We start from the raw sequence: 27724 nt of genomic DNA, 5'->3' as shown, positions 1-27724 counted from the left end.
TTTGACTTCAAAAAATGCATCACCAGGCGCTTGATTTTTAGTATTTTTCCTTTGCTCTATCCTATTAGGGTTTGGAGAACAAGGGAAACCTGTTCCGTTGTCCGATGAAGATCAAACTGATAAAGCATATAACGAAAATGGTTTCAATATCTATGTGAGCAATAAGATCTCCCTGAATCGGAGTCTCCCTGACATTCGCCATCCAAAGTAAGTAACCTAACTAGGCTGAAATAGGCTGGTTGATTGGCCGTCAGTTGTTTGTAATTTCATAACCTCATCCTTTTGCTGAGACCTTTGTACTGTTGTAGTCCTGTTGCAACCCTTACCACCTACCTGGCATGGATAGTCACTGATATTCTAGAATGGAGATAACCACTTGGTACTTCCATGGGAATAATTTACAAAGTGGTCTTGCACCTCTTGGATAAATGCTTTTGATGCTCTGGCCACAAAATATGGTTTAAAGTTTATTTTTAACTTGAGTTTCTGTTTCAAACTCACTTGGACATTACTGAACCAGGAAATGTAACTTTTATATGGTATTTAAATAAAAATAGGTATATTTTATGTATCAATATTAATATAACTATTAAAATGGATTAATCACAAAAATAAGCATGTTTAACCTGTGTCCCGTTCACCATTTGAGCAATCCAGTTTTTAAATAACCATCTTTCATAAGTTTTTTTTTAGTTATTTGGTCGATACAGTTGCTGTATAGTGTTTTAGTAAATGAAAAAAAATCTAGCATTCTCTATTAAATGTCCACCAGTTTTAAGAGCCAAAATTAAGATGCAATTCGTGGAAACTTGCCATGTTGATTGATTTCCTTTGAGTATGTGACTAGTTTAATGGAGTCTCACTGACTTCCACTGTTTTTTTAAAAAATTAGCACGAAGTTTTGCAGAAAATTAATTTGCACAGAATATAATTAGTACTTAAGATTCCTCAATCATTATGCTAATTTGGCTATATTTTTGGACAATTTAAGCTGGAAGAACATTACAGTGTAGCAGAGGCTGCTGATCATTATTGCAAGCTGTTCAAAATTACTTAACCTGCACTTTGCTGATTCAAAGACATAAAGCCAAAGCAGTTTCCAAAAAACTTGTTAACACCTTGTTAATCACTTAATTGTACTTATGCTTTTAAAAGACTCTGGTAATTTCAGGCAAATTATGTCCTCTAGTCTCAATGAGCTATTTGCGTCTCATTTAATAGCTGTTATCTTAATAATCTTTTTGCAGTTGCGGGCAGTTAAGTGGAGAATCCGAGAGTAAGTGAGAAAGTGATGTTTCAATTGTACAGAACTCTTCTGTTATGACATCCAGCTTCATCCAAATTACTGTTTTTTGACATCATATTAGTATCACAGACAGAACATTGATCTAAAGGCTGACAGAGTAGAGAATTCATATAATCATACATAATATTTAATTGGTACTTAAATATTTTAAAACATACCAAAGTTTTTCATAAGAGCAAATTTTTTAATCTCATGTTAACTTAATTTTTTTTTCTGTCCAACTCTTTCTTTTCAATCCCTTTTCCTTTTTTTTAAAAGAATTTCCTTTTTCATACATGATTAATGTCTAATTTCTGTTTCCCATCTGGTGGAAGCAGGAACAGATTGAGTGTATTTCTTGACAGATGGAATCTTCTCCAGGGATCATACAGCCTGAAAGCGTTTGACCAATGAGTATGAATGAAGATGAAAAAGAAAGCCATCACATGCCTTAGACTCTGCGTGTGTTTTATGAATTGTGATTGTTTGATGATAGAGGAGGCTTGATGTTTCTTTTTCCACTTGTTGAATCTGCTGATTCTCTTTTGATGGTCAAGTACAAAATCAGAACAAGCCTCCAGTGAAGGGCCTGAGAACACTTGGCAGGCATCTCTCAGCTTTTTGGTCATTCCTGTGCAGTTTGCCACGGATTGGTCATTAGGCTTTAAGGACCATCTTCAAGGAAGAGAGAAGAGTAGATAAACACAAAGTGCACTGCAGATGCTGTGGTCAAATCAAGACGTACAAACAAGCTGGATGAACTCAGCAGGTTGGGCAGCATCCGTTGAAAGGAGCAGTCAATGTTTCGGGTCAAGACCCTTCGTCAGGACTAAAGAAGGGGAGGGCAGGGGCACTATAAAGAAGGTGGGGGGAGGGTGGAAAACCAATCAGAGGAAAGATCAAGGGGTGGGGAGGGGAAGCAGGGAGGGGATAGGCAGGAGAGGTGAAGAAGGAATCTAAGGGGAAAGCACTATGGGTAGTAGAAGAAGGCAGAGTCATGAGAGGTGATAGGCAGCTAGAAGAGGAGACAGAGTGAAGGTGGGATGGGGGAAGGGAGAGGGAGGGAATTAACAGAAGTTGGAGAATTCAATGTTCATACCGTATATGAGATGTTGTCCTCCAACTCCAACATGGCAGTAGAGGAGGCCATGTATGGACATATCTGAATGGGAATGTGAAGGAGAGTTGAAGTGAGTGGCAACCGGGAGATCCTGTCTGTTGTTGCGGACAGAGCGGAGGTGCTCGACGAAGCGGTCCCCCAATCTGCGTCGGGTCTCGCCGATGTAGAGGAGGCCGCACCGGGAGCACCAGATGCAATAGATTACCCCAACAGACTCACAAGTGAAGTGTTGCCTCACCTGGAAGGACTGTTTCCTGTCTGTTGTGGCGGGCGGAGCGTAGGTGCTCAACACAACAGACAGGATCTCCCGGTTGCCACTCACTTCAACTCTCCTTCACATTCCCATTCGGATATGTCCACACATGGCCTCCTCTACTGCCATGATGAGGCCAAACTTCGGTTGGAGGACAACATCTCATATACCGTCTGGGTAGTTTCCAGCCCCTTGGTATGAACATCGAATTCTCCAACTTCTGGTAGTTCCCTCCCTCTCACTTCCCCCATCCCACCTTCACTCTGTCTCCTCTTCTAGCTGCCTATCACCTCTCATGACTCTGCCTTCTTCTACTACCCATAGTGCTTTCCCCTTAGATTCCTTCTTCACCTCTCCTGCCTATCCCCTCCCTGCTTCCCCTCCCCCACCCCTTGATCTTTCCTCTGATTGGTTTTCCACCCTCCCCCCACCTTCTTTATAGTGCCCCTGCCCCCCCATTAGTCCTGACGAAGGGTCTCGACCCGAAACGTTGACTGCTTCTTTCAACGGATGCTGCCTGACCTGCTGAGTTCATCCAGTTTGTTTGTACGTCTAGAGAAGAGTAGATGTCTGGATCTTGGGGTCCAGACAGCAATGATGAGCAGTTAAAATTTTGGAAAGCAGCAGCTATCAGGCTTTAAGGAGTAGAATGATCTTTGAATCAAAATCAGGTTTAATATCACTGACATATCGGTGATATTTCTTGTTCTCTGGCAGCAGTTACAGTGCAAGTCATAAAAAATACTGTAAGTTACAAAAATGGAGAAATAGTGCAAGGCAGTGTTCATGAGTTCAGAAACCTGATGGTGGAGGGGAAGAAGCTATTCCTAGTAAGTTGAGAGTGGGTCTTCAAGCTCTTGTACCTCCTCTCAAATGGTAGCAGTGTGAAGAGGGCATGAAGTAATGAGAAGATGGTTAGGGTCCTGAATAACGGATGTTGCCTTCTTAAGTACTGCCTTTTAAAGATGCCTCTGTGGTGGTGATGGTTGTTTCTTGTGATAGAGCTGTCTGAGTCTGTGTCACTTTGCATCTTCTTTCAATCCTGGGAAATGGAGCATCCCAACCAGGGACTGTACCTCCATATCTGTATCATCTTTGCTTCTATGCACCATTTGTCTTCACACATAATTTTATGTCACCATAAAAGTGGGAATTAGTATTATTGCTTTTTTTTAACGAGGTATCAAGGTTGATTGTGAATAGTTGAGAATAAAGTAACAAATTTCAATCACAATATAATTTATTATTAACTCATTCTATTGAAGGCTACTTGCTTAAGCTAAAGAGCCAATTTTATATGTTTGGAGATAAAAATAACAAACTGCTTGCATCTCAGTTAAAAACGGCCAGAGCTAAAAGACAAATTTTGAAAATCCGTAGGAAAGATAGCACCCTGGCTTGGGAATATGAGGAAATTAATAATGAGAATAAAGTACTAATTATGGGCTACCTCACTAGTTACTGTCTGCCAACCTGAGGAACTGCTTCTTCCCATTTTTTTCTAACTATTAACCAACTCTCAACCATGTAGGTATATCACTCCCATATGTTCAAAACTAATTTAGAAGCCTGTTATGTGGGACCTTACTGAAAGTCAACAGAAAATGCAATTTCACCCCATCCAGTAATTGCTCCTCACATACTCCACAAAATATCCCTCAAAGCACTCCATTAAATTAATCATACATGATTTTGTTTTTCTTAATCTACGTTGATTTTGTTCAAACGTCATTATTTTCAAAGTACTGTAAGAACTTAAGTAATTCTTCTGGTTATGGGATCTTCTGAAGAGATGTTATAGTGACTTGTAGAGGCACAGTGCAAAAGCAAGAAAGTTACAATATTTTGTAATTCACTGATTAGGTCTCAGTTGTGGAACTATCATGGGCCTAACACAGACTTACTTGTAAGAAGAAGCAGATAGGGAGGCAGTTTCTGAAGAGGTGCAATAATAAAGGGGTTTTTGTGATGGATGATTTTAACTTTCTTAATATTGACTGGCATCTCCTTAGAGCAAAGGGGTAGAGTTTATTAGGTATGTTCAGGAAGGTTTCCTGACGGAATATGTAGATAAGCCAACTCGAGGAGAGGCTCCACTTGATCTGGTATTGGGAAATGAACCTGGTCAGGTGTCAGATCTCCCAGTGGGAGAATATTTTGGAGGTAGTGATCACAACTCTTTCGCCTTTACCATGGTGCTAGAGAGGGAAAGGAGCAGACAATTTAGGAAAACATTTAATCGGGGTAGGGGAAAATGTGCTATTAGGCAAGAACTCGGGAACATAAATTGGAAGCAGATGTTCTCAGGGAAATGCATGGCAGAAATATGGCAAATGTTCAGGGAAAATCTGCATAGCTTTCTGCATAGGTATGTTCCATTGAGGGAAAGTACGGTAGGGTAAAATAACCATGGTGTACAAAGGATGTAGAAAATCTAGTTAAGAAGAAAAGTAAATGAAAGGTTCAAGAAACTAGGTACTTTTAGAGTTCTAGAAAATTACAAGGGTACAGGAAGGAGATCAAGAATGTAAATAGGAGAACTAGAAGGGGCCATAGGGCCTTGGCGAGCAGGATTAAGGAAAACCCCAAGGTATTCTACACATATGTGGAGCAAAAGGATGAGCCATGCGAGAATAGGACCAATCAGGTGCAGTAGTGGAAATGTGTGCATAGAGCCAGAGGACTGTACTTCTCCCTATAGATGCTGCCTGGCCTGCTGCGTTCCACCAGCATTTTGTTTGTGTTGCTTGAATTTCCAGCATCTGCAGATTTTCTCATGTTTGCGTACTTAATGAATACTTTGCTTCAGTATTCACCAGTGAAAGCGACCTTGGTAATTGTGGGGATGGCTTGCAGTGAACTGAAACACTTGAGTGTACAGACATTAAGAAAGAGGATGTGCGGGAGGTTTTGAAAAGTATTAAGCTGGATAAATTGCCGGGACTGGAGGAGATCTATCCCAGGCTACTGTGGGAAGTGAGGGAGGAGATTGCTGTGCCTCTGATGATGATCTTTGCATCATCAATAGGGACAGAAGAAGTCCCCAGAGGATTGGAAAGATGCAAATGTTGTTCCCTTGTTTAAGAAAGGGAGTAGAGATAACTCGGGAAATTATAAACCAGTGAGTCTTACTTCAGTAGTGGGGAAGTTGTTCGAGAAATCCTGAGAGGTAGGACTTATGAGCATTTGGAGAGACGTAATCTGATTAGGGATGGTCAGCATGGCTTTGTCAAGAGCAGGTCATGCCTTACGAGCCTGATTGAATTCTTTGAGGATGTAACAAAACACATTGAAGGTAGAGCAGTGGATGTAGTGTATATGGATTTCAGTAAAGCATTTGATAAGGTTCCGCATGCAAGGCTCCTTCAGAAAGTAAGGAGGCACGGGATCCAAGGAGACCTTGCTTTGTGGACCTAGAACTGGCTTGCCCACAGAAAGCAAAGGGTAGTTGTAGATGGTTCATATTCTGCATGGAGGACCGTTCTCAGTGGTGTTCCACAGGGATCTCTTCTGGAACCCTTCCTCTTTGTGATTTTTTTTTAATATATAAATGTCCTGGATGAAGAGGTTGAAGGGTGGGTTAGTAAGTTTGCTGATGACACAAAAGTTAGGAATGTTGTGGATTGTTTGGAGGGTTGTCAGAGGTTATAGCACGACATCGATAGGATGCAGAACAGGGCTGAGAAGTGGCAGATGGAGTTCAATCCAGATAAGTGTGGTGGTTCATTTCGGTAGGTCAAATTTGATGACAGAATATAATATTAATGGTAAGACTCTTGGCAGTGTGGGGGCTCAGTGAGATCTTGGGGTCTGTGTCCGTGGGACACTCAGAGCTGCTACACAGGTTAACAGTGTTGTTAAGAAGGCGTATGGTGTGTTGGCATTCATCAACCATGGGTTGAGTTCAAGAGCCGTGAAATAATGTTACAGCTATATAAGACCTTGGTTAGTCCCTACTTGGAGAACTGTGTTCAATTCTGGTCACCTCACTACAGGAAAGATGTGGATGTTATAGAGAGAGTGCAGAGGAGACTTACAATGGCATAGTTCTAAAGTGTTTGGAAATAGGTACAAGGGGGGATATCAGAGGTAAGTTTTTCACGCAGAGAGTGGTGGGTGCATGGAATGCACTGCCAATGAAGGTGTTTCTGGAGTAGATTACATAGTTGACACAACATTGTGGGCCAAAGGGCCTGTAATGTGCTGTAGACTTCTATCTTCTAAGTGAGGATGGTGTTACAGGTGTCTTTATTGCAGTGTGTTAAAATGATAGGCTTGCATTTGTATAGCACTTTGATAGCTTTTATCCATTAGTGTGGCACTTTACCACAAATTAAATACTTCTGAAGTATAAGACCATAAGTCATAGGATCATAATTAGATCATTCAGCCCATCGAGTCTGTTCTACCATTCCAACATTACTGATTTATTATCCCTCTCAAACCCATTCTCCTGCTTTCTTCCCATAACCTCTGATGCCCTTGCTAAGCAAGAACCCATCAATCTCTGCTTTAAATATACCAAATGACTTGGCCCCCACAGCCATCTGTGGTAATGAATTCCATAGATTCACCAACCCTCTAGCTAAAGAGATCCCCTTTCTTAGTTGAGGGGCCCAAAACTGCTCGCAGTACTCCCAGTGAGGTCTGACCAATGCTTTATAAAGCCTCAGCATTACGAAGCCTTGTTTTTAGTCACTTGTTGTAACCAGCAACATGCTAATGACAATATGTAATTTCATAATGTTGATTGAAAGGTAATTATAACCAAGGCAGTGAGGTTCTTCATTCAAGTGTTCAGTGTGATCTTTCACATCCACTAGAGATGCAAGATGGAGTCTGGTTTAACACTCAAGCCAAAAATTGCATCTTCAGCAGTGAAGTTTTGTCTTTACGTTATATTGAAATGTCAGCCTTGATTTTATCTCATGCTTCTAGTGTGGTATTTGAATGCTCTGATTCATATTCAACAATCCAACCTAACTGAGCTTCAGCTGACCTATAATGCATTTGTAGCATTAAATATATTTGTTATTTCTAGTGCATTGTGCTAGTTAGCATACATAGCTGCCTGTAGTTTTCAACAGCATTATAAGATGGTTTCATGTAATAGAAGCATATAATGTGAAACTTTATCAGTCCCTGATTTAGTTTTGACAGGGCTACCTAATTTCTCTGCCACAGGGAACTGTGGAAACAGCGCCATCTACTGTTTTCCAGATTGAGGAGGACAGATTCTTGGTCTATAGCAGAGTCAATGATTATGGGGATTGTGCAGAGAAGTGAAGGTCAGACTAGAAATGAGCTTATTGGACAGCAGAGCAGGTTGGATGGGCAGCTGGCATACTGCTACTCCTGTTCCTTCTGTTCTTCATCACTGATTCAAGCAATCTTTGGTCTGGCCATCTGGCTGCTGTAGGATGATCACTGACAAGAGACCAAATATTATACCAATTATAAAGAATTTCTTTCCTCTAATTATGTATGAGATATTTTCAAATTGGGCCACTTCTAGGTGCCTAGTTCATGTGGGCCAGCAGGACTCTGCTTCCACCATTATGTATGTGCCATGCACCAACAGGAACTCAAACATGACTATCCAATATTGAATCCAAGTGATTATAACAGTAACCCAATACATTAGTCAGAATGGTTGAAATGTTTATTGATAAACATGTTGAGGAAGTTGATAAAACTTCAAATCAAAGTTATGAATATAGGAAAAAATAAGTTTTTAAACTGGCCTGTATTTTCAAACAATAATTTTTGGGCTTTTTTTTTGCAAATATTTTATTCATGGGTTGCTGGTGTCATTTGTCTGTTAAGATTATTTCCCTGATCATTCTGAACTGGACTGGACTTGAGACAATTATGATGAGCCAACTTAAGTTGCTGTAATTTGAGTGGTAAAGTTACCCTCTCAGAAACATGAGGTAGAATCACCTGGACTGTACTCACTAATAATGATAGAATGGCATATTTTTCAAATTAGCATTGTGTGAATTTGAGGAGATCTTGGAGCTGGTGGTGTTTCCGTGAGTCTGTTGTCACTGAGCTCAGTGGTAAGGTTCTACAGTAATTATGTGCCTTTTTAAATTAACAGCTGCAGGAAGAAGTTGTATATGGAGAAACTTCCAAATACCAGTGTCATTATACCAGTTCACAATGAAGGCTGGTCGTCGCTTCTTCGAACTGTGCACAGTGTCCTTAATCGCTCCCCACCTGAGCTTATTGGAGAAATCATACTTGTAGATGACTTCAGTGACAGAGGTAAAGTGTTTTTATTTAAACAATTATGAAGGACAGATTGTAACTTTTTAATTGTGTTTTGTGAAATAAACTAAAGCTTCTCATTTTGAGTTCATAGCTTCCTCTCACCACCACCATTTCTTCTCAGTCTCTGGAGTAGTATTTGAACACTTTGTAGTGAGCTAATAAATACATAACTAAAATTAGCTCAGCATAAATACAGCTGGTTCCTGTTTCGTATTATAAATAATGAAAAAGTAATTGAATAATATGAAGAGCTGCTACAGATTTGCTGATGTTTGTTATAGGACCTGCTTTGCTCAGACTGTTCTGCTGGCAGTTTTCTGTAATCTTTCCTGAGTAATACAGTTATCAAAACTCTAAGCCACAGATGATAACTGAGACTAATATTTTGGCAAGTTAAATCTGTTGAGAATTTTTTATTACAATGAACTTTAACATAATAAATTCCAGTGTACATTTGAAAACTACAGTATAAAACAAAATTGTTCTTGTTACACTGTACACGGACTAACTCATTTCTCTTTGTCATTCATGATCCTGGTGTGTTTCATTACAACTCTCTTTAGCTTCGTAAATGAAAATATTAATCCTGACCTTGTCATTGTTCTTCAGGAACAAGATATAACAATGATGAAATTTACTTTTGGGTGTGCTAATATAAAAGGTAGATGTATGAGTTTGAGGTAATTGTCCAGCTTTTTACTGATGGACTGTGAGTGTAGTATGCATGATGGATTGCATACACCAGAACATCTCCAAGACCAGTGATAACTGTGTAAGCACATGGGTGCCAAAATTGGTTAACGTGATGCTATTACAGCTCGGGCTGTCAGAGTTCAGAGTTAAATTCTAGCATCCTCTCAAATAAAATTCTTCCTTTGTGTGTATGGGTTTCCTCCAAGTGCTCTGATTTCCTCCCACAGTGCAAAGATGTACTGTATCGGTTAGAAAGTTAATTGTAAATTATCCTGGTTAAATTAATGGGTTTGATGGGCTGGAAGGGCCTGCTTCATGTTGTATCTCTAAATTATACATAAAAACATAAAGTTGAAGCACTTGAAACTGCTCCGAACCAGATATGATCTATCTCAGATTTTTCTTTCCTTGGATTGCTACTTAAACAAATTGGTCATAAGCCAATTCTATTCCCTTGTTTTATCAAAAAATAGCCAGGACCAACCACTGTATACTGCAGAGGCTATGAGATCAGACCCCTTCCCAGCTGTAATGTTGAAGATTTGGGCTCCATATCTACTGTAAATATACTGTAAGAGTCTTGTTCAATTCTTTCAGTACAGTTACAACACTGGCATCCACTGACAGTGTAAAAATTGTCCATGCACATCTTCTCCACAAGAATCATGATCAATCTGATTAGGGCTAATTAGTGTTACATTATTTAATTCTCAAGCATCAGCAAAATGGCATTGAGCATCATTAACAGTTCGGTTAAAGGGAACCTAACAGCAACTTGCTCACAGATGCATAAGTCATATTTAGTCAAGACCACACACTTGTTTTAAATGCGGGTAAAAGAGCTAAATTCTGGAGGACAATGGGATTCACTGTCCTTGGCAGAAAGGCAAAATTTAACCCACTGTGGAGTCAATAAGCCTTGGTGAAGCCAAAATTCAGGAGAAAATACGACATTGATTTTGAACATAACTCACTCAAGTGATGGTTGCTCTTGTTCAGATCAATCATTTAAGCCAGTGGGGCCTTATTATGGGAATTCCTTAGGGCAATGTGCCCTGAACAATCATCTTTTGTTGCTTCATTAAGGACATTATTTCCACCAGATGATAAACAAGGTCCTTTGCAGATCATTTAATGTTGTGTTCCCTTAATAATTCCACAATAAAATTGAAGCAATGTACAGCTATGAGAAAGTAATATTTGCACTACACAAATCTATCTTCAACAGTGGAATGTCTGGCCATCTACCTTTGACATTTAATAACATTACCATCATTGAGTCCACTTCCATTGATATCCAAGAGTTCATCATTGGCTAGATATCTAACTAGGCTACTGGTGCAGATCAGAGACTGCATATGCTCCCGTGAATGTGACCATGTGGCACCTCAGAGCCTCTCTAACATCTACAAGGTGCAGTTACCCAGAACAAAGCAGCTCACATGATCCAATCTCGGAAACATCTTTTCCACCTACCATCACTGCTCAGTGGTCGAAGTGTATGGCATCTACAAAGTGCACTTTGATTATTCACCTTGGAAAGGCTAACAGTCTCTACAACCTCATGGTGTTTATCCCAAGGGCTAGGAAACACTGCAACTTTTGAATTCTCCTCTAACAACTTGACTTGGCACTATTACTGTTTCTTCTTCTTCACTGGATTTAAATCGTGAAGTTTCCTCTGTTACAACATAATGTGAATGCAGTAATTTAAGAAAACCACTCTCTTTGAGCACTACTAAGGATGACCATTAAGTGCTGTCCAATACTGTGGCACTCGCAATGAATTAAAATAGCGTGCACAGTTACAAGGTGCTCTCTCCCTCCCCGCCCCCCCCCATAATCTCAACCGTGTATAAAGGAAATGCAATAGTTTCTTAGCAGCCACCTTGGATTTCATTAAAGAATAAGGTTTGAGGCTGAGCGTGGGAGCGTACATGTTACCAGCTTGTATATTAGTATCCTGTTCCTTTTTGATTTTTTTTTCTTTACTGTTCCTTCTTTTGCTATAGAAATTAAAATGAAAGAGGAGATAAAGACTGATAATAAAGACCAGGCACATAATAGAACGGATAGCAAAAATGAAGAAGAATGGATGTAAATTAAAGATTAGCTTTACTTGTTACATATACATCGAAACATACACATAAAGGCATTGTTTGTGTCAACGACCAACACAGTTTGAGGATTGTGCTGGGGACTGTCTGCAAATGTCACCACATGTCTGATGCCAACATGACATGCCCTAACACTAACACTAACGATAGTCTAAATAATTTGCAGCTGAAGGAAGTAAGGATGGGGGAAAGCAAAGGCTCAGCCTATAACTTTTCTGTGTCTTCTTGGAAATAGAGAATTGCTAATTCTGTGTCCCAGTTCCAAAAATGGTGAGGAGGTGGAGGGGGAAGGAATATACCCAGCAATCACAGACCAGCCTGATGCTGGTGTTTGGAACCTGTAGAAATATGAATCTGGCACAAAATTAATTATCATTTGGCAAAAATATGACTACAAATATGGATTTGCTAAAATCACGGTTTCATCATCTCTCTGTTTAAATTCATGTGATTAAGGAAGAAAAGGTAGTCACTGGTTATTTAGGTGATGGTCACTGGTTATTTAGGTGATGGTCACTGGTTATTTAGGTGATGACCTATCTAAGCGCATCCAAAAGCTGTTCAACTAGTATGGCGTAATTGATCAGTTTTAATTTTTAAATCTGAACCCAAATTAAAGGGACAGTGTGGAAAGGGACATGGAACTGAGCAAGGATCTCACAACAACGAGCATCAGTGAACAGCTGGGTGTCAAAGTCTATGGAAGGAGGTTAGGAGACTGTGGTTGAAAGGCAACAATAAATCAGCCATGACTGAATTGTAGAGCAGACCTGATGGGCTGAATGGCCCAATTCTGCTCCTATGTCTTGTGGCCTGAAGTCCTGGCAAAGTGTATGTCACCCCACACCTCAAGAACAGCAGTGGTTCGGGAAGGAATCACAACCTTCTCAAGGGTAATTAGGGATGGGTAATTAAATGCCAGCTCAGCCTGTGAATCCAACATCTCTAAAATGAATAAGTGTTGCTTGAGGATTGGTACTGAGGTTCCTTTTGGTATATGGCAATGATCTGCACGTGACCATATAGGCCATCACTGCAGATATGAAAATTTAAGCAATGTGGAGAATGAAGACCAATCTCTGAGGGCTAAGTGGAGACCGAGGTAGATGAATGGCAAAGAAAACTTGACACAAAAGAAGGTGGTTGCACATTTTGATGGACAAAATATGGGGAAAAATGCATTGCATGCGAATGCAGAAAAGTGATGTTGATCATTTGCAAATCTCAGTATAGGACTGAGCTGGATTATTAGATGCAAATCAGAGAACTACCTTTCAGCAATGACATTGGGTCTTGTGGGGAGCACAGAGAAAAATTACTGACAAAATAGAGTCTCCAATTACTTGGAGCAACAAGATGTTTTTGAAATGGGTAGTGTTGGGGGAGAGATTATGGGTGTGTTGAAAATCAAGAGGCATTTTCATAAAATAAATTGGGGGGGTCAGTAGTTTCTGAAAAAAGATTGGTAATCAGTAGAGTTAACGTGATTGGCAAAAGAAGTAAAGACAAGATGAGGAAAACTTCTTAATCAGAAAGTTGATGTAATGTAGAATATACTGGCTAAAATGGTGGTGGAAGGTTGTTCAATAATAACATTCAAAGCATTGTGGAATAACACTTGAACATATGCAAGACATTAGGGAAACAAATCTAACGGGATAGTTCTTTGAAAGCAGGCAAAACAGCCATAATGGGCTGAATAAACCATACTGTATGATCCTTGGGATATTTTTATTAGTATATATTTATCCTGGAATAATGATTTTGTAGTTTGCTGTTTTAACAATTTTCTTTTCAAAGCTTTTATGGTGTTCATGTACTTTTAAATGCCCTTTGATTTTAACTCTAGTCATCATACAGTGCATTTCTGAAGACTATTTGTGCCAGCCATATTATGATCAATTCTCTTTTTGCTTTATCTTTCAAGCAGACAATCAGTAAGTAGGTAGTCATCCATGTAATCTACAATTTAGTGACAATTCAGCTTGAATATGTGACCTATTTAGAGAAAATTTTTATGTTTGGATATATCTAAAATGGTTATGCAGTTTTTCATTGTTTTCTAATACAAATTTTTTTGTCTAAGATGCTGAAAATCTGAAATAAAAACAGATTTGAAAGGTCATTTCTACTTTTGTCTTTGCAGAGGCTTCTGATCTGCTAAGTATTATATTAAACATGCTTTTAACTTGGAAAACCTGTCTGTTTCTCAGTCTTTCCAAATGATTTTATTTTTATATGTACAGTACTGTGCAAAAGTCTTGGGTGTATAATATATAGCTAGGGTGCCTGAGACCTCTGCACAGTACTGTAGCAATTTCATGTATTGCACTGTACTGCTGCAAAAAAAAAACAAATTTCATGACATATGTGAGTTATGATAAACCTGATTCTGAAAGGGTCTCTATTGTGGACCCAGCCTGTGGGAAGGGGGCATGGAGAGGGGAATTGTGGTTGGGAAAAGGGAAAGGGAGACGGGAGGGAGCAGGAAGCACCTGAGGGTATTCTGTAATGATCAATAAATCAATTGTTTGGAATCAAGTGACCTTGCCTGGTGTCCCAGGGCAGGGCATGTCTGCACCTACACCAACCACCACACCTGGCACTCCTTCTGTTCCACTTGTCTCACATACCTCCTGCTTTCCAGCATCCTTTGCACTTGCCAACTTTACAAACTCACTGTCTGCTCCACCCTGAAAAACCCCAGTTCATATGTGCCTAAGACTTTTACACAGTACCGTACATTAACTTTTAGTTCCATGTTAACATTTAATTTTAGTCCGTAATGTTCTAAACTACAAAGATCAAATGTAAAAATTATGGAAACTGCAAAAATATTTACAGTTATGATGCAGGATAGATATAGAATGAACGTCATAAGATGCAAAACCATTTATAATACAATGTATGTATTTTAAGTTCTAAAATTTCTTATGTTATGCTGTCATCAGAATTTACTTCTTGCCTGAATGAGAGTCAAAAGATTTTTGAAGCTGGAATTCTGAAATGGAAGTAGAAATTGCTGGGAGTACTCAGCAAGCTAGGCGTGTTAGTTTTAATTTGTGAGAAAGTGGAGGAGACAGCGGGAGTATCTCTGAGAGGATGAGGTCAGGTTTATTGTACGGTATGCTATTTATGAGGCCTTCTGGTTGTAGCTCAGTAAGAGCTGTTAGAGAGAAAATGACAGCAAAACAGGTCTGTTTATTTCCTCTCTTTGTTTGTATCAGATCTGACCAGTTGGTCATCCACGTGTGATAATAACTCAGCTTTTTTTCTCTGTGAGGACACTATTTGATCTGTTAGGAATTTCTAGCATTTTCCTTTTAGTTCCTGTTCTTTACAATGACTCTGACCTGCATTTAGTAGCTATTATATGCCCCTTTGTTTTTTCCTTCTCTAATTTCCCTCCGTATTCTGCCAACCAAATTACTTCATGCAGTGTATCACCATGGCAACACGGTCCACACCCCTTTCAGAGTCATTCCTGTTGACCTCTTTTCAATTTTAAATTAACATATTTTCATATTTCCAGTTTGACTGGAAATATTACATTTGTTTCCCGTTTTATTCTGTCCTGCTGAATATTTCAAGCCAATTTCATTATTATTGACTATCCATGACTGACTGAGATAGCTACAGATCTCTGGATCTCTTGGGTGAACTCTTGGGTGAATCAGTGTCATTGTTCAAAAAATTTGGATTACTCATTTTATGCAGAAATGAGACATATTCTCTGAGGATCTCGAGTCTTTGGAACTAGTGGTAAAGTATTTGAAAGGAAAGGAAGAGAGAGTCTGACTTCGTAAACAAGGAGTGAAAAGTTACATGGGGTAGGCAACAATGTGGTGAGATTACAATCACATGAACCATGACCTGATTGAATGGCAAAGCAGGCTCAAGGAGCTAAGCAACCGATTTCTGATCTTAATAGATCTATTTAAAAAATGTTCACTTAATACTCTGTAGACTGTCCTTGAGCATTGCTATATAAACTACAGCTTGTTCTATGCGTACTTTGTTTAAATTTCAGATAAACTGAACCAGCCATGCTCTGAATCCTGGAGCAACACACAAAGTGCTGGAGGAACTCAGCAGGCCAGGCAGCATTTGAGTCTAGTTGAAGGATCTAGAAACATGTACTGTCTATTTCCTTCCATCGATGCTGCCTGACCTGCTGAATTTTTACCTGTATTTTGTATGTTGCTCCAGATTTCAGCAGCTGCAGTCTCCTATCACTCTATGCTCCAAGAACAGGAAAACACGAGTGCCAGGAATGAGCGTCTAACTTTTTTTTTTACTTGAAGCGAGGCACGTGCGCATCACGTGGTGGAGTCATGACATATGCAATTCACATTATTTTTACATATACCCCATAATGAGTTATTTCAATGAACAATAATGCAAAATCAAACAATATATTTACAGTATTACTCAAATATTACTGTAATATAAAATACACAATGCTCTGGATCCTATACCAACTGGTAAGCGGTGCTGTCAGCTAAAATAATACATCGTGAGTGTAAGTATAAATCAGTGAGTAGAGGAGTTCGAGTCAAGAGAAACTGAGAAAGAAGGTAGATTTCTTGAGCTTGGAGGATTTGGTACTTCAGTCTGTCAGGTTTAAGTGTGGTGGGAAAGGAACTGGAAACTCATTGGTGGGGTGGAACACTATAGGGGAGGGTAGGATCCTGATTGACTTCTGATTGGTAGTTGTGGTCAGGCCAATGAACAGTGTTCGTGGTGTATGCATTTGTGAGGTGGGTTTACCCATGGGCTAGGGAACATTTGTGGGGTTCAAATAGCAAAGCTCATCAAGGACTAATATATTGAATCTAAGATGGACATTCATATAGATAGGTCCAAGTGTTAGATTTCATGTCCTCTTGATATGAGAGCCAGGTCCTCCAAATTCCATTGGAGCAGGCCTCCTGTTCATTATAGTCACATCATAACAACAAAACTGAATTTTGTGGAAGCTGTGTCTAAAAATGTGTAGTACACTGTATAATCACTGCACTTGTCCAGCTTCCTGTGCATGAGGACTTAGATGTAATTTATCATTATAGAAATACACGATAGGCACACAATCACTTTGAAATGATACATCTTACCTTAAAATCTGTGCTTAGCTTGGACAAACTTTGTACCACACATTAAAATAAAGACCATGGCTTTAATATCTTTCTGCATCTCTTGGGGTAATAAGTAAATATTAGACAAATATTTTGAAACAATCGTCTGTTAGGTTTAAGTATCATCTTACAAAGAAATTTCCACAAAGAATGACAGATTCTGTTAATGTTTTTTGAAAGATTATGTTGCTATTTAACTGTATGTCTAAGAAGCAATATGTTTTACTTAATTAAATCATTTACTGCTAGTGAAGGACAAAGAATGGATAAAAGAACATGTGTCCATTATTAAGGACTCCCAGCACCCAGGGCATGCCCTTTTCTCACTGTTACCATCAGGGAGGAGGTACAGAAGCCTGAAGGCACACACTCAGCGATTCAGGAACAGATTCTTCCCCTCTGCCATCCGATTCCTAAATGGACGTTGAATCTTTGGACATTACCTCACTTTTCTTTAATATACAATATTTCGGCTTTTGCATGTTTAAAAAAAATCTATTCAATATACATAATTGATTTACTTGTTTATTTATTATTATTATTTTTTTCTCTCTGCTAATTATGTATTGCATTGAACTGCTGCTGCTAAGTTAACAAATTTCATGTCACTTGCTGGTGATAATAGTTCTGATTCTGATTTCATCCCTTTTGTCTTCATCGTCCAAAGAAAACAATATTAGCCCATCCAATCAATCCTGGACACTTTAGCCCTGCAATCCAGGCAACATTCTTGTTCATCTTTCCTGGACCCTCTCTAGTTTAATTGCATCCTTCATATAACATGAATCGCAGCCAAATTTTTCAAGTGCAATCCAACCAACATTTTGTACAATTGTAGCATGACATCCCACCTCTAACATTTTGGTTGAAGATGGATCATCAGCTAGACTACTTTTTTTTAAACTTGGCTGAATTGATGAGCCATTAGGCATTTTGAAAAATAAAGAAAATAGAGTTTGGGAGATCACATCATTGAAAGGGCAGTGGAAGGAAGGGTAAGCAACTTTAAGTTCCTGGTTTCAATGTCTTGGAGGATCAATCTTGGGCCCAGCCCACAGATGCATTCATGAGGAAGTCACATTAGTGACTTTACTTCAGGAGTTTGGGATTTTACATGCCATCGAAGGCTATTGCAAATTTCTACACATGTACAGGGGAGAGCATTCTGCCTGCAGCACAGCCTGATATGGAGCCTCCAATGCACAGGATCACAAGTGGTTGTGAAGGCTTGTAGATTCTGCCATTCCTATCATGGGCTCAGCCTTCCCCACCATTGCAGTAATCTTCAAGAGATGTGCCTCAAGATAGTGGCATTCATCATTACGGATCCTCAACGTTAGGGTCATGCCCTTTTCTCGTTACTACCACTGGGGAGGAGGTACTGGAGCCATCTTCCCGTCTGCCATCAGATTTCCCAATGGTCCATGAACACTGCCTTATTATTCCTCTTTTGCAGTACGTATTTAATATAAAGTGATAATAAACCTGATTCTGATTCTGAATGTGAGCATCATGAACACTTAGTAAGCCTGATCACACTTTTGAGTGAAGGAATGAGCCTTGTTTAGTTGTCTGTGTGGTTCTTTGAATCCAGCTTACTGTCTGTTCTGAGGCAGCACTCGTGCTGGACCAAGCTAAATACTGGGAGCTAGGATCCTAGTGCAAGACTCGAGCCACACTGGAATAAGCTAAAATGTATCCAATTGGCCAATGATCTGTGAATAACTAAACATATGCTATAATTTGCGAATTCAATTATAACGTTTCAGTAAATGAGATCAAAGAGACACTTTTTAATGCTTTGATGGGAAGTAGCCATTGGCAGTGCTGTACTGTTCATCTGTGATTTCTCATGAACTGAGGAAGCAGTTAAGAATCAGTGGAATCAAGGATTGGAATTCCAGGAAGGACAGACAGAGAAATATGACAGATTTCTTTCACCAGAACTGATGGATTTATAATGATAGCTCAGGTTTTATGATTATCATTATTTATTTTTGACTTTTAAAATAATTCCACTTTTTAAAAACTTTCAGTGATGTTCAGTCATTGGCAGGAATTAAAGATGTATCTCTGGATCAATGGTTCAGGTTCCCAGATGGTATATCTGTAACAACAAGGCTGCAGCACCAACAAAGTAACTATAAGACAACTAAAACTCAATAGGTCGCATAACCCTTTTCAATAATTGGTATACTTTCTCGAGTTGTAATTATACCACTTGATGTCAACAGTTAAACTGAATCCAAGGAAAGAAGATATGAGCATTAATTTTGTTATTCTATAATACATGCTGAGGAAAATCAATCGTAAAATGTGGCTTTGAAAATCATTTTTATACTGACAATTTTGACAACAGTACTTTGGCATTAATATTGGATTTAATATCTGTCAATATAAGTTTGAGGTTCATATTTTAAAATGAGGTGATGGAACTTCAGAGACAGCTTGATAACATTGGTCTTCCATGTGGCTCCTTGCACCCATAAATTCCAGTTTTGGTGTGCAGCACAGTGGTACAGAGATTCGCATTGCTGTCTTAGACCATAAGACGTAGGAGCAGAATCGAGCCATTTGACCCATCTCTACCATTCTATCATGGCTGATTTATTATGTCTCTCAACCCCATTCTCTTGCCTTCTCCCTGTAAACTTTGATGTCCCGACTAAACAAGAACCTATCAATCTTTGCTTTGAATATATTCAATGAACTTGGCCTTCACAGCTGTCCGTGGCAATGAATTCCAAAGATTCACTACCTTCTGGCTAAAGAAATTCCTCCCCGTCTTTGTTCTAAATGGATGTCCCACTATTCTGAGGCTGTGCTGGACTCACCTGTTATAGGAAACATCCACCCTATCTAGGCTTTTCAATATTCAAAGTGTTTCAGTGAGATTCCCCCCCCCCCATTCTTCTAAACTCCAGTGAGTACAAGCACAGAGCCATCAAAAGCTACATATATATTAACCATTTTTTTCCTGGAATCATTCTCGTGAACCTCCTCTGGAATTGCTTTTCTTAGATAAGGGGCCCAAAACAGCTCACAATATTCCAAGCGTGGTCTGACCAATGCCTTATAAAGCCTCAGAATTACATCCTTGCTCTTATATTCTAGTCCTGTCAAATTGAATGCATTGCATCGCATTGTGCTGTATTTGCCTTCCTACCATGGATTCAACCTGCAAGATAACCTTTAGGGAATCCTGCACAAGAATTCACAAGTTCCTTTGCACCTCATTTAAAAAAAAAAATTTCTCTCCATTTAGAAAACAGTCTATGCCCTTATTTGTTCTACCAAAGTGCAAAACCATACACTTCCTTACCTGATATTCCAGTTACCACTTCTTTTTCTGCTCTCCTAATCTGACCAAATCCTTCCCTACTTCTTCAACACTACCTGCAACTCCACCTATCTTCGTATCATCCACAAATTTGGCCACAGTGCTGTCATCCAAATCATTGACATATAATGTGAAAAGAAGTGGTCCCAACACCAACTCTGCAGAACACAGCTAGTCACTGACAGCCAACCAGTAAAGGCCCCCCTCCCCCTCATTCCCACTCTTTGCCTCCTGCCAGTCAGCCAATTTTCTATCCATGCTAGTATCTTTCCTGGAATTTCATGGGGTCTTATTTATATTAAGTAGCCTCACATGTGGCAGTTTGTCAAAATCCAAGTAAACAACATCCACTGTATCTCTTTTGTCTATCTTGTTTGTTATTTCCTCAAAGATTTTCAACAGATTTGTCAAGCAAGATTTTCCCTTAAGGAAACCATGCTGACTTTGGCTATTTTTATCATGTGCCTCCAAGTACCGTGAAATCTCATCCTTAATAATGAACTTCCAAAATCTTCCCAAACCATCGAAAGAAGACTAACTAGCCTATAATTTCCTTTCTTCTCCCCCTCTCCCTTCTTGGATTGACATTTGCAGTTCTCCAGTCCTCTGGAACCATTCCAGAATCTAGTGATTCTTGAAAGATCATTACTAATGACTCCACAATCTCTTCAGCTACCTCTTGCAGAACCCTGGGGTGTAGTCCATCTGGTCCATGTGAGTAATGTACCTTCAGATCTCATCGCTTCCTTCTCCTTAGTAATGGCAACTATACTCCTGTCCCCTGACACTCTCGAATTGCAGATTCTGACACCAGGTTCAAGCCTGATCTTGGGAGCCTGGGTAGCCTGTGGAATTTGCTTGTTCCCTTGTGATTATCTCCCTGTTTCCTTCCACATGCTAAAGACTTGCTGGGTGGCAGGTGCAATGGCCATTCTAAATTGCTACTAGTATTGGTGGATGGTAAGAAAATTGGGGCTGGGATGAGAGATAAAATGTGATTGGTCAAACTGGATAACTGATAGTCATTGTAGATACATTTGGTCGATTCTAAATCAAACCCTTGTCTTTGAGGATAACTAACTTGACATTTAAGCTTATATTGTAAATTTTAGCGATTGTGATGATTTAAAAATTAATGGAATCATTCTATTCTTTGTGGAAATTTAATTAATTTTGATATAACCGTTGAAAAATTAACTACATTTTCAGTTCAAAATGCTTTGCAATCTTTAATTTATATTAAGAAAGTGAAGCAGTTTATCATCATCCATAGTGTGATTCATTGGTGCTTGGACAATGATTTAAAGTTTGAAAGGCCAGATCTACTAAAGGCTACTGGCATTTACAACGGTAACTACCAGCACTTATGGGCCTGCCTTATGAGTGGATGGGTAAATGGGTGAGGTTACCTGCTTGTTTTCCAGTCAGCTTCTCATCATTCCAACAGGGCACTCGGTGGCAGCACTGAATTCCCATTAAACTTCTGTGTCACAGTGGATGTCAACAGTGCTTCTTGTCAACAAAATGATCCTAATAGTGATTAAGTGCTCTTGTAGGGTGGAAAGTAAATAGTTATTGGAGATTGGAGGTGAATTCAGAATTTGGGTACGTTCTGGATTTTACTACTGAATAGTATATGTAAAAGGAAGGAAGTGCATTACCACTGAATCTGCCCAGTTTGACTTTGCATCAGTATACTCCAGTTATTTCAAAACAATGCATACAGTTTCCTCTGCACTTATTTGCATTTTATGTTTCAAACAGAACATTTGAAAAAGCGGCTGGAGGAATACGTGGCACAGTTTCCAAAAGTCAGAATTATGCGAACTAAAAAGCGAGAGGGTTTAATTCGCACACGACTACTGGGGGCCTCAGTGGCAACTGGAGACGTATTAACTTTCTTGGATTCTCACTGTGAAGCCAATGTTAATTGGCTGCCCCCGTTGCTTGGTAAGAAGTTTGTACATTCTGAGCAGGTAATTAATGAAGATTGGGTTTTGATGGCGATCTCATATTCACTAGTTGTAGCTCTAAATAGAGTCTAGTTTGTGCATTTTTGAAGAAAAAGCTATTGTATAGCATGTGTGTCACTACTTTTGTTAAAATGGGATCAATGTATTAACATAATATGACTATCTTAAAAAAAGGAAGGTCAATAATCATGGAGAATGGATTAGGAAAAAGTTCTAAAGCATTGATTCAAATTGCTAGCAACTTTAGTTTGATGTATACCTTCCTTCTCCTTGATGTTCTGCTGGAGAACAGAAAAGTTAACTGTTGAAATCACATCACAATTGTTGACCTTAATTATGTGAGAATCATGTTTGAAAAGTGTGATGGATTTATTCATTATATGGCCAATCAACACTGTTCATACTTCTTCATTGACTTCCTTCGATTATACTTAGAATAAACTTGTTTTTTTCATTGAATACTCTTGTTTATTCAGTTATTTTCTTTGAGAAATAAACTTAATTTGATATTTTATTCTCTTCAATTTTCAGATAGAATTGCTCAGAACCGCAAAACAATTGTGTGTCCCATGATTGACGTTATTCACCATGACCATTTTGGATATAGTACTCAGGCTGGTGATGCCATGCGAGGAGCATTTGACTGGGAAATGTATTATAAACGTATTCCCATTCCACCAGAATTACGCAAACCTGATTCAAGTGACCCCTTTGAGTAAGTTTGAGATATTGATCATCCACAAGGATAGGGAAATTGTGTAGTTAAATGAATAGTTTTTGAGATCCTTTTAACTTATTTTACTTTTAATTAAAATCTAGTGCTTTTATTCTTCCTGCACATTTCTTTATTATGTAGACTGTGCTAAAATATTACTTTATTTTAAAACAGTAATTGCAAATTCAAGTAACTATTGTTCTTATTGTATTAATTCTGCATTCCATATGCGTCGCAATCAGAGTTCTTTGGGAGAGCATGGATGTTTCCTCTGTCTCAAACTCTCTTGTGCAATGCCACACCAGGTTGCTTTTGCCTCTTGCCTGACTGCAGCCCACGGGTGGCAACTATCTTTCACTCTGCTACACAGCCCTCCATTCTAACATTATGTATTCTTTGTAGATTAAGTTTCTAAGATGCTGTAATGCCAAATCAAGCACAATGATGCATTGTGCTAGTTTTCATCTTCGTCCCCTTATCCATTCATGGCTTCCTACTCCTGCTTCACCAACTCCTGTGACTTTGGTTGCAGGGGAGTAATGGGAGAGGGAAAAACAGGAATGAGAGCCTCCTCACCGCAACAGGTACAAACGTAAGCTGTAGACAAGCCACATTTGCAGGAATGGAACAGTATTCTTGCTGATCAAGGAGTTTATGTTTGAAGGGATTTGGGTTTGAGGGTAGGACATGCCCTCTTCTCACTGCTGCCATCAGGAAAGAGGTACAGAGTTCTGAAGTCACACACTCAATGATTCAGGGACAGCTTCTTCCCCTCTGCCATCCAATTTCTGAACGGATATTGAACCCATGAATTTACTCACTACTTCTATTTCCATTTTTTTTGCACTACTTATTTAAAGCAGCAAGAAGATGTACCAGGGCTGAGGGAGCGAAACCTCAGTGAGAGGTGGTCCCAGGCTGATAATCCTGCAGCTGACCCAAGGGCATTATTGGAGGTGTGGCAGGCAGCAACACCATGCAGGAAATAACATCTTCCTGTAAATTTCATTGAACTATATTATATATATCTTTACTGTATTTCATTTTTTTTAATCATCTATTATCATGTATTGTGTTGTACTGCTGCCTCATAGTTAACAAGTTTCATGGCAAATGCCGTGATTTTAAACCTGACTCTGATCCATGGAAAGGGCATGGATTTATGAGGTAGATACATTTCAAAATAGCAAAGCAAGCAGATTTCTTGGTGCTTCAGTGGTCCCTCTCCTCCAGTTTGTTATGAAAGGGGTCTCTTCCAGCCTGGTGATCTTTCTGTGCTTGCTGTGCACTCTGTAGCACAGCATTGCAGTGTCATTTAGGCAGTGATTTAGTGAGAGTGAGTGCGATTCAGCAGCAGTATAAATAACTAGTACTTTATAGTAAGTACAGTAGAACTCATCATATTCAAGATAAATCTTTCATTGTTGTGGATGTTACTTTTGGAGCAGAGGGCATGAGCCTCGATTCTCCTCTTAGTGCTTACCCAAATGAGCTTACTGCAGATCCACCTTATCCTGTCGGCATTAATATTGCATTCTTTTTCCTCTTTGAGTATTGTATATGCCTGTTCAACAACAATCTGTTTTATTTTGAATCTCCTTTGCAATTTCTGTCCCTCTCCATCTCATGTTTTCAAACCCTTGTTTGGTTTCTTAGTTTCTAAATCTTTCTCTCCCAGAGAGAAGTGAATTTCTGGAAGCCTGTACCCAAGAGGGCTACTGTGGCTTAGTTACTAAATACATTTAACACAGTCATAGATTAGACTTGCAGGTATTAAGCAAAGAGGGGATATTGAGTTAATGTGGGAAACAGACACTAAGGTAAAATGTCAGCCATGACCTTCTTGAATGGCAGACAGGAAAAAATAAGTGGCCTATTCCTCTTTTTCTGTTTCTCTTCTTTCCCCTTCATGATTTGCATTCTTGTCTGAAATTGTATTACGTCTATTTACATATCTCTATAGAAATGATCTAAATTAAATGCATTAAATCTATTTTTACTCTTTCCAGGTCACCTGTCATGGCTGGTGGTTTGTTTGCTGTTGACAGAAAATGGTTCTGGGAATTGGGTGGATATGACACAGGTTTGGATATTTGGGGCGGAGAACAGTATGAAATATCATTCAAGGTAAGCTGTGTACCATGGTTTATGAATGTACTTGCAGTGATTAATTGATTATGATGCCGTTCTATTCACAAAAGGTCTTGTTTTTTAGCATGGCTAGATTTCAATCTTTAATCCAAAAAGGTTTAGAACTTGTATTCAAAAATCATTAATTTTCCCCCAAGTAATGATATTTGTGCATTAAGCTACAATGTTAGTTTTATCCCTGAAATCATCTGTTTATTTTCATTTAAATTACACGGCACTCAAATGGAATTTGTATTATTGAAATATACAACTGTATATGGCACCAAAACTTATCAAATTCCAAACCACTTCATGCACAACTGTTGGAGCTCAATTAACGAAGTCTTCTGGCCACCATTCGATCCCCTCAGACCTCCTCGACTCGTAGCTCAGGACCACCCGAAGTGATCAACCAAGCACCTCAGGCACGCTGTCTCCGTCTCCTCTCCTCGCTGAAAATCCTGGCCTCAGACCCCCGTTCGGGGTCCGTTCCATCGCCCAGCTTACAGCATTGCATCCTCTCTCTCTCTTTCTCTCTCTCTCTCTCTCTCTCTCCCCTTCGTGCCGACTCCCCACATGCCCGCCAACCATAGCTTACAGACCCAGAAGAGCGAATAACTTCTATCCCAATTGGTTAACAAATTAACATAATTCCCGTTATCAGTAAATTTTAACCCAAACAAGCTGCGAGAGAAAGCACTTATCATAGCAAAGAAGCATTCCTACTTTTAACAAAACAAAGAAGCCATTTTGATTAACACACGCAGTAACAAAGAAAAAGAAGAAACCCCCTTACACCAATAAGAAACCCCCTTACGTAATGGTTCAGAGAGACTTACCAGGTTTTATATTCATTGCTTCTATTGGTAAACCCCAAAATTGTGTGTACATTTTTTTTAATCAATCTGCATTGGCACTTAGAGGCACTTAGAATAACTTGAGTGCCAAGTTGAGTTCAGATCCCTCTGCTCCTGTGCTTCAGTATCCACTTTAAATGTAATCCGACACATGCCAGCCCACTTTATCAAATCATTCTATATCTTGCTGCAATTTTTGCCATTCTCTTTGCAGTTCACAGTACTGCCACTTCCTATGTCAGCTGCAAATTCAGCAACTGTGGCTCGCACCCCCAAATCTAGATCATTAATAAAGATGAAGAGGAAACAATGTCCCTAACATTAATCTCATGGGAGTATCACCATTCGTCTTTGTTCATTCCAGAGAAAACTATTCAGTTTATAGCTTGTTGCTCAGTCAACTTGGTATCATGCTATCTGTTGTGTTTTGTAACTCCAAAACTTAAAACTAATTGAAAGGAAATAACTCACGCCAGGAATAACTCATGTGCGTTCTTAGTTTTAACTTTAAGCAAGCTGCACACGTATAACATGGTGTCATTATGACGTATGCCACTTAAGTACTTCTACATATAACCTGTAATGAATTATTTAAACAAAGAATGCTTAATCAACAACATATTTACAATATTACTGAAATACTAAATTCACTACACTCCTCGCTTAGCTGTCTTTCCTCTCGGACAAGGAGGGTCACTCTGCTCGGCAGGTGAGACTTGTGGCTGTGAAATAATCTCGGGTGCTTGGGCCTCCTCTATGAAGGTTGCAGAAGGTGTCTCTGGAACTGCGGGAAGTGATTCTGACAGTTCTGGAGTTAATCTTCTGGACGTGTTGGCATCCCAAACATTGCATGGCAAGCTTCGCTGGACGATGTGGAGTAGAGTGTTTGACGTTACCATTTCCTTTATCTTTTGGAGAGCCACCTCACACTGCTTTGTCCATTGCCATTTCTACCCAATCTGTAGAAATGAGTCCATGGGGAGGAGCACAGTAGCCAGGTTCAGCAGGAACCAATTATAGTAATTTACATCCTCAAAAGCTCCACAACTATGACGTGTCCTTTGGCCTTGGGGCATCCACCACTGCTTGAATTTTCTCAGCATACTTGCGTAGTCTTTGTCAATGTGTGACCACAATAAGTAGTGCTTGGTTTAAAGAGTTCACATTTGTTGCGTCATGCTCTGAGCTCCCATCTAATTTTTTGGATTCTAATCTTTTCCATTCTAATCCATTCTAATCTTTTGGAGATGTTCCTTGTTATCCTTACCGGTAACAATGATATCATCCAGGTAACACTGCATGCCTGGGCAGCCTTGCAGCACCTAGTAAGGACTCGCCTTCCTTTTGATTCTGCTTATGAAACCAGAAGTATTCATTCTGCAATCAACAATACAGAATCATAGAAGTGCAGTCAACAGTTCTAAATGTTCCTGCATTGCTTTCACAATATCAGCAGAACTTGTTTTGGCTGGTTTGGTTGGCACAGTCAAACCTCTAAACAAACTGTATGCCTTTAAATGCAATGCATTCAGCAGAGTTGGCACTCACTTCTCATTGGCTATTTCATTTGCTTAAAAATATTGTTCAATTTGCTCTGTACACATATTCCAGTTATATTTTGTGCAATCAAATGCGTCAGTCTGTCCGTGGTAGCCAGCCATTTCTACTCTTTCTTTATTTATGATTATTATGAACCAGTACTCACTGACTCGCTGTTCATGAACTTGTGAATTAATCCGTTTCCTGCTTTTTTTTTTACCTCAAATGTTTTGCTGTGCTTTTTTTAATTGACTCTTAACATCTTGCTACACTTCAACAGGTGGGTAGTTC

General features: G+C 39.3%; 1 protein-coding gene across 1 annotated transcript in view; it reads left to right on the top strand.

Moving 5' to 3' along the window:
* LOC140739301 (polypeptide N-acetylgalactosaminyltransferase 10-like) overlaps positions 1-27724 on the top strand; it is an 80548-nt gene that overhangs the window by 28555 nt on the left and 24269 nt on the right. Inside the window, exons 3-7 of the mRNA XM_073067465.1 lie at positions 69-207; positions 8762-8928; positions 21984-22169; positions 22724-22907; positions 24917-25034. Of these exons, the coding sequence (XP_072923566.1) occupies positions 69-207; positions 8762-8928; positions 21984-22169; positions 22724-22907; positions 24917-25034 (794 nt within the window). The remainder of the gene's footprint in view (positions 1-68; positions 208-8761; positions 8929-21983; positions 22170-22723; positions 22908-24916; positions 25035-27724) is intronic.

This window comes from Hemitrygon akajei, chromosome 15, assembly GCF_048418815.1.
Source record: "Hemitrygon akajei chromosome 15, sHemAka1.3, whole genome shotgun sequence".
NCBI lineage: Eukaryota > Metazoa > Chordata > Chondrichthyes > Myliobatiformes > Dasyatidae > Hemitrygon > Hemitrygon akajei.
The sequence above is the reverse complement of the archived record's forward strand: the minus strand, read 5'-3'. Positions and strand labels throughout refer to the sequence as shown.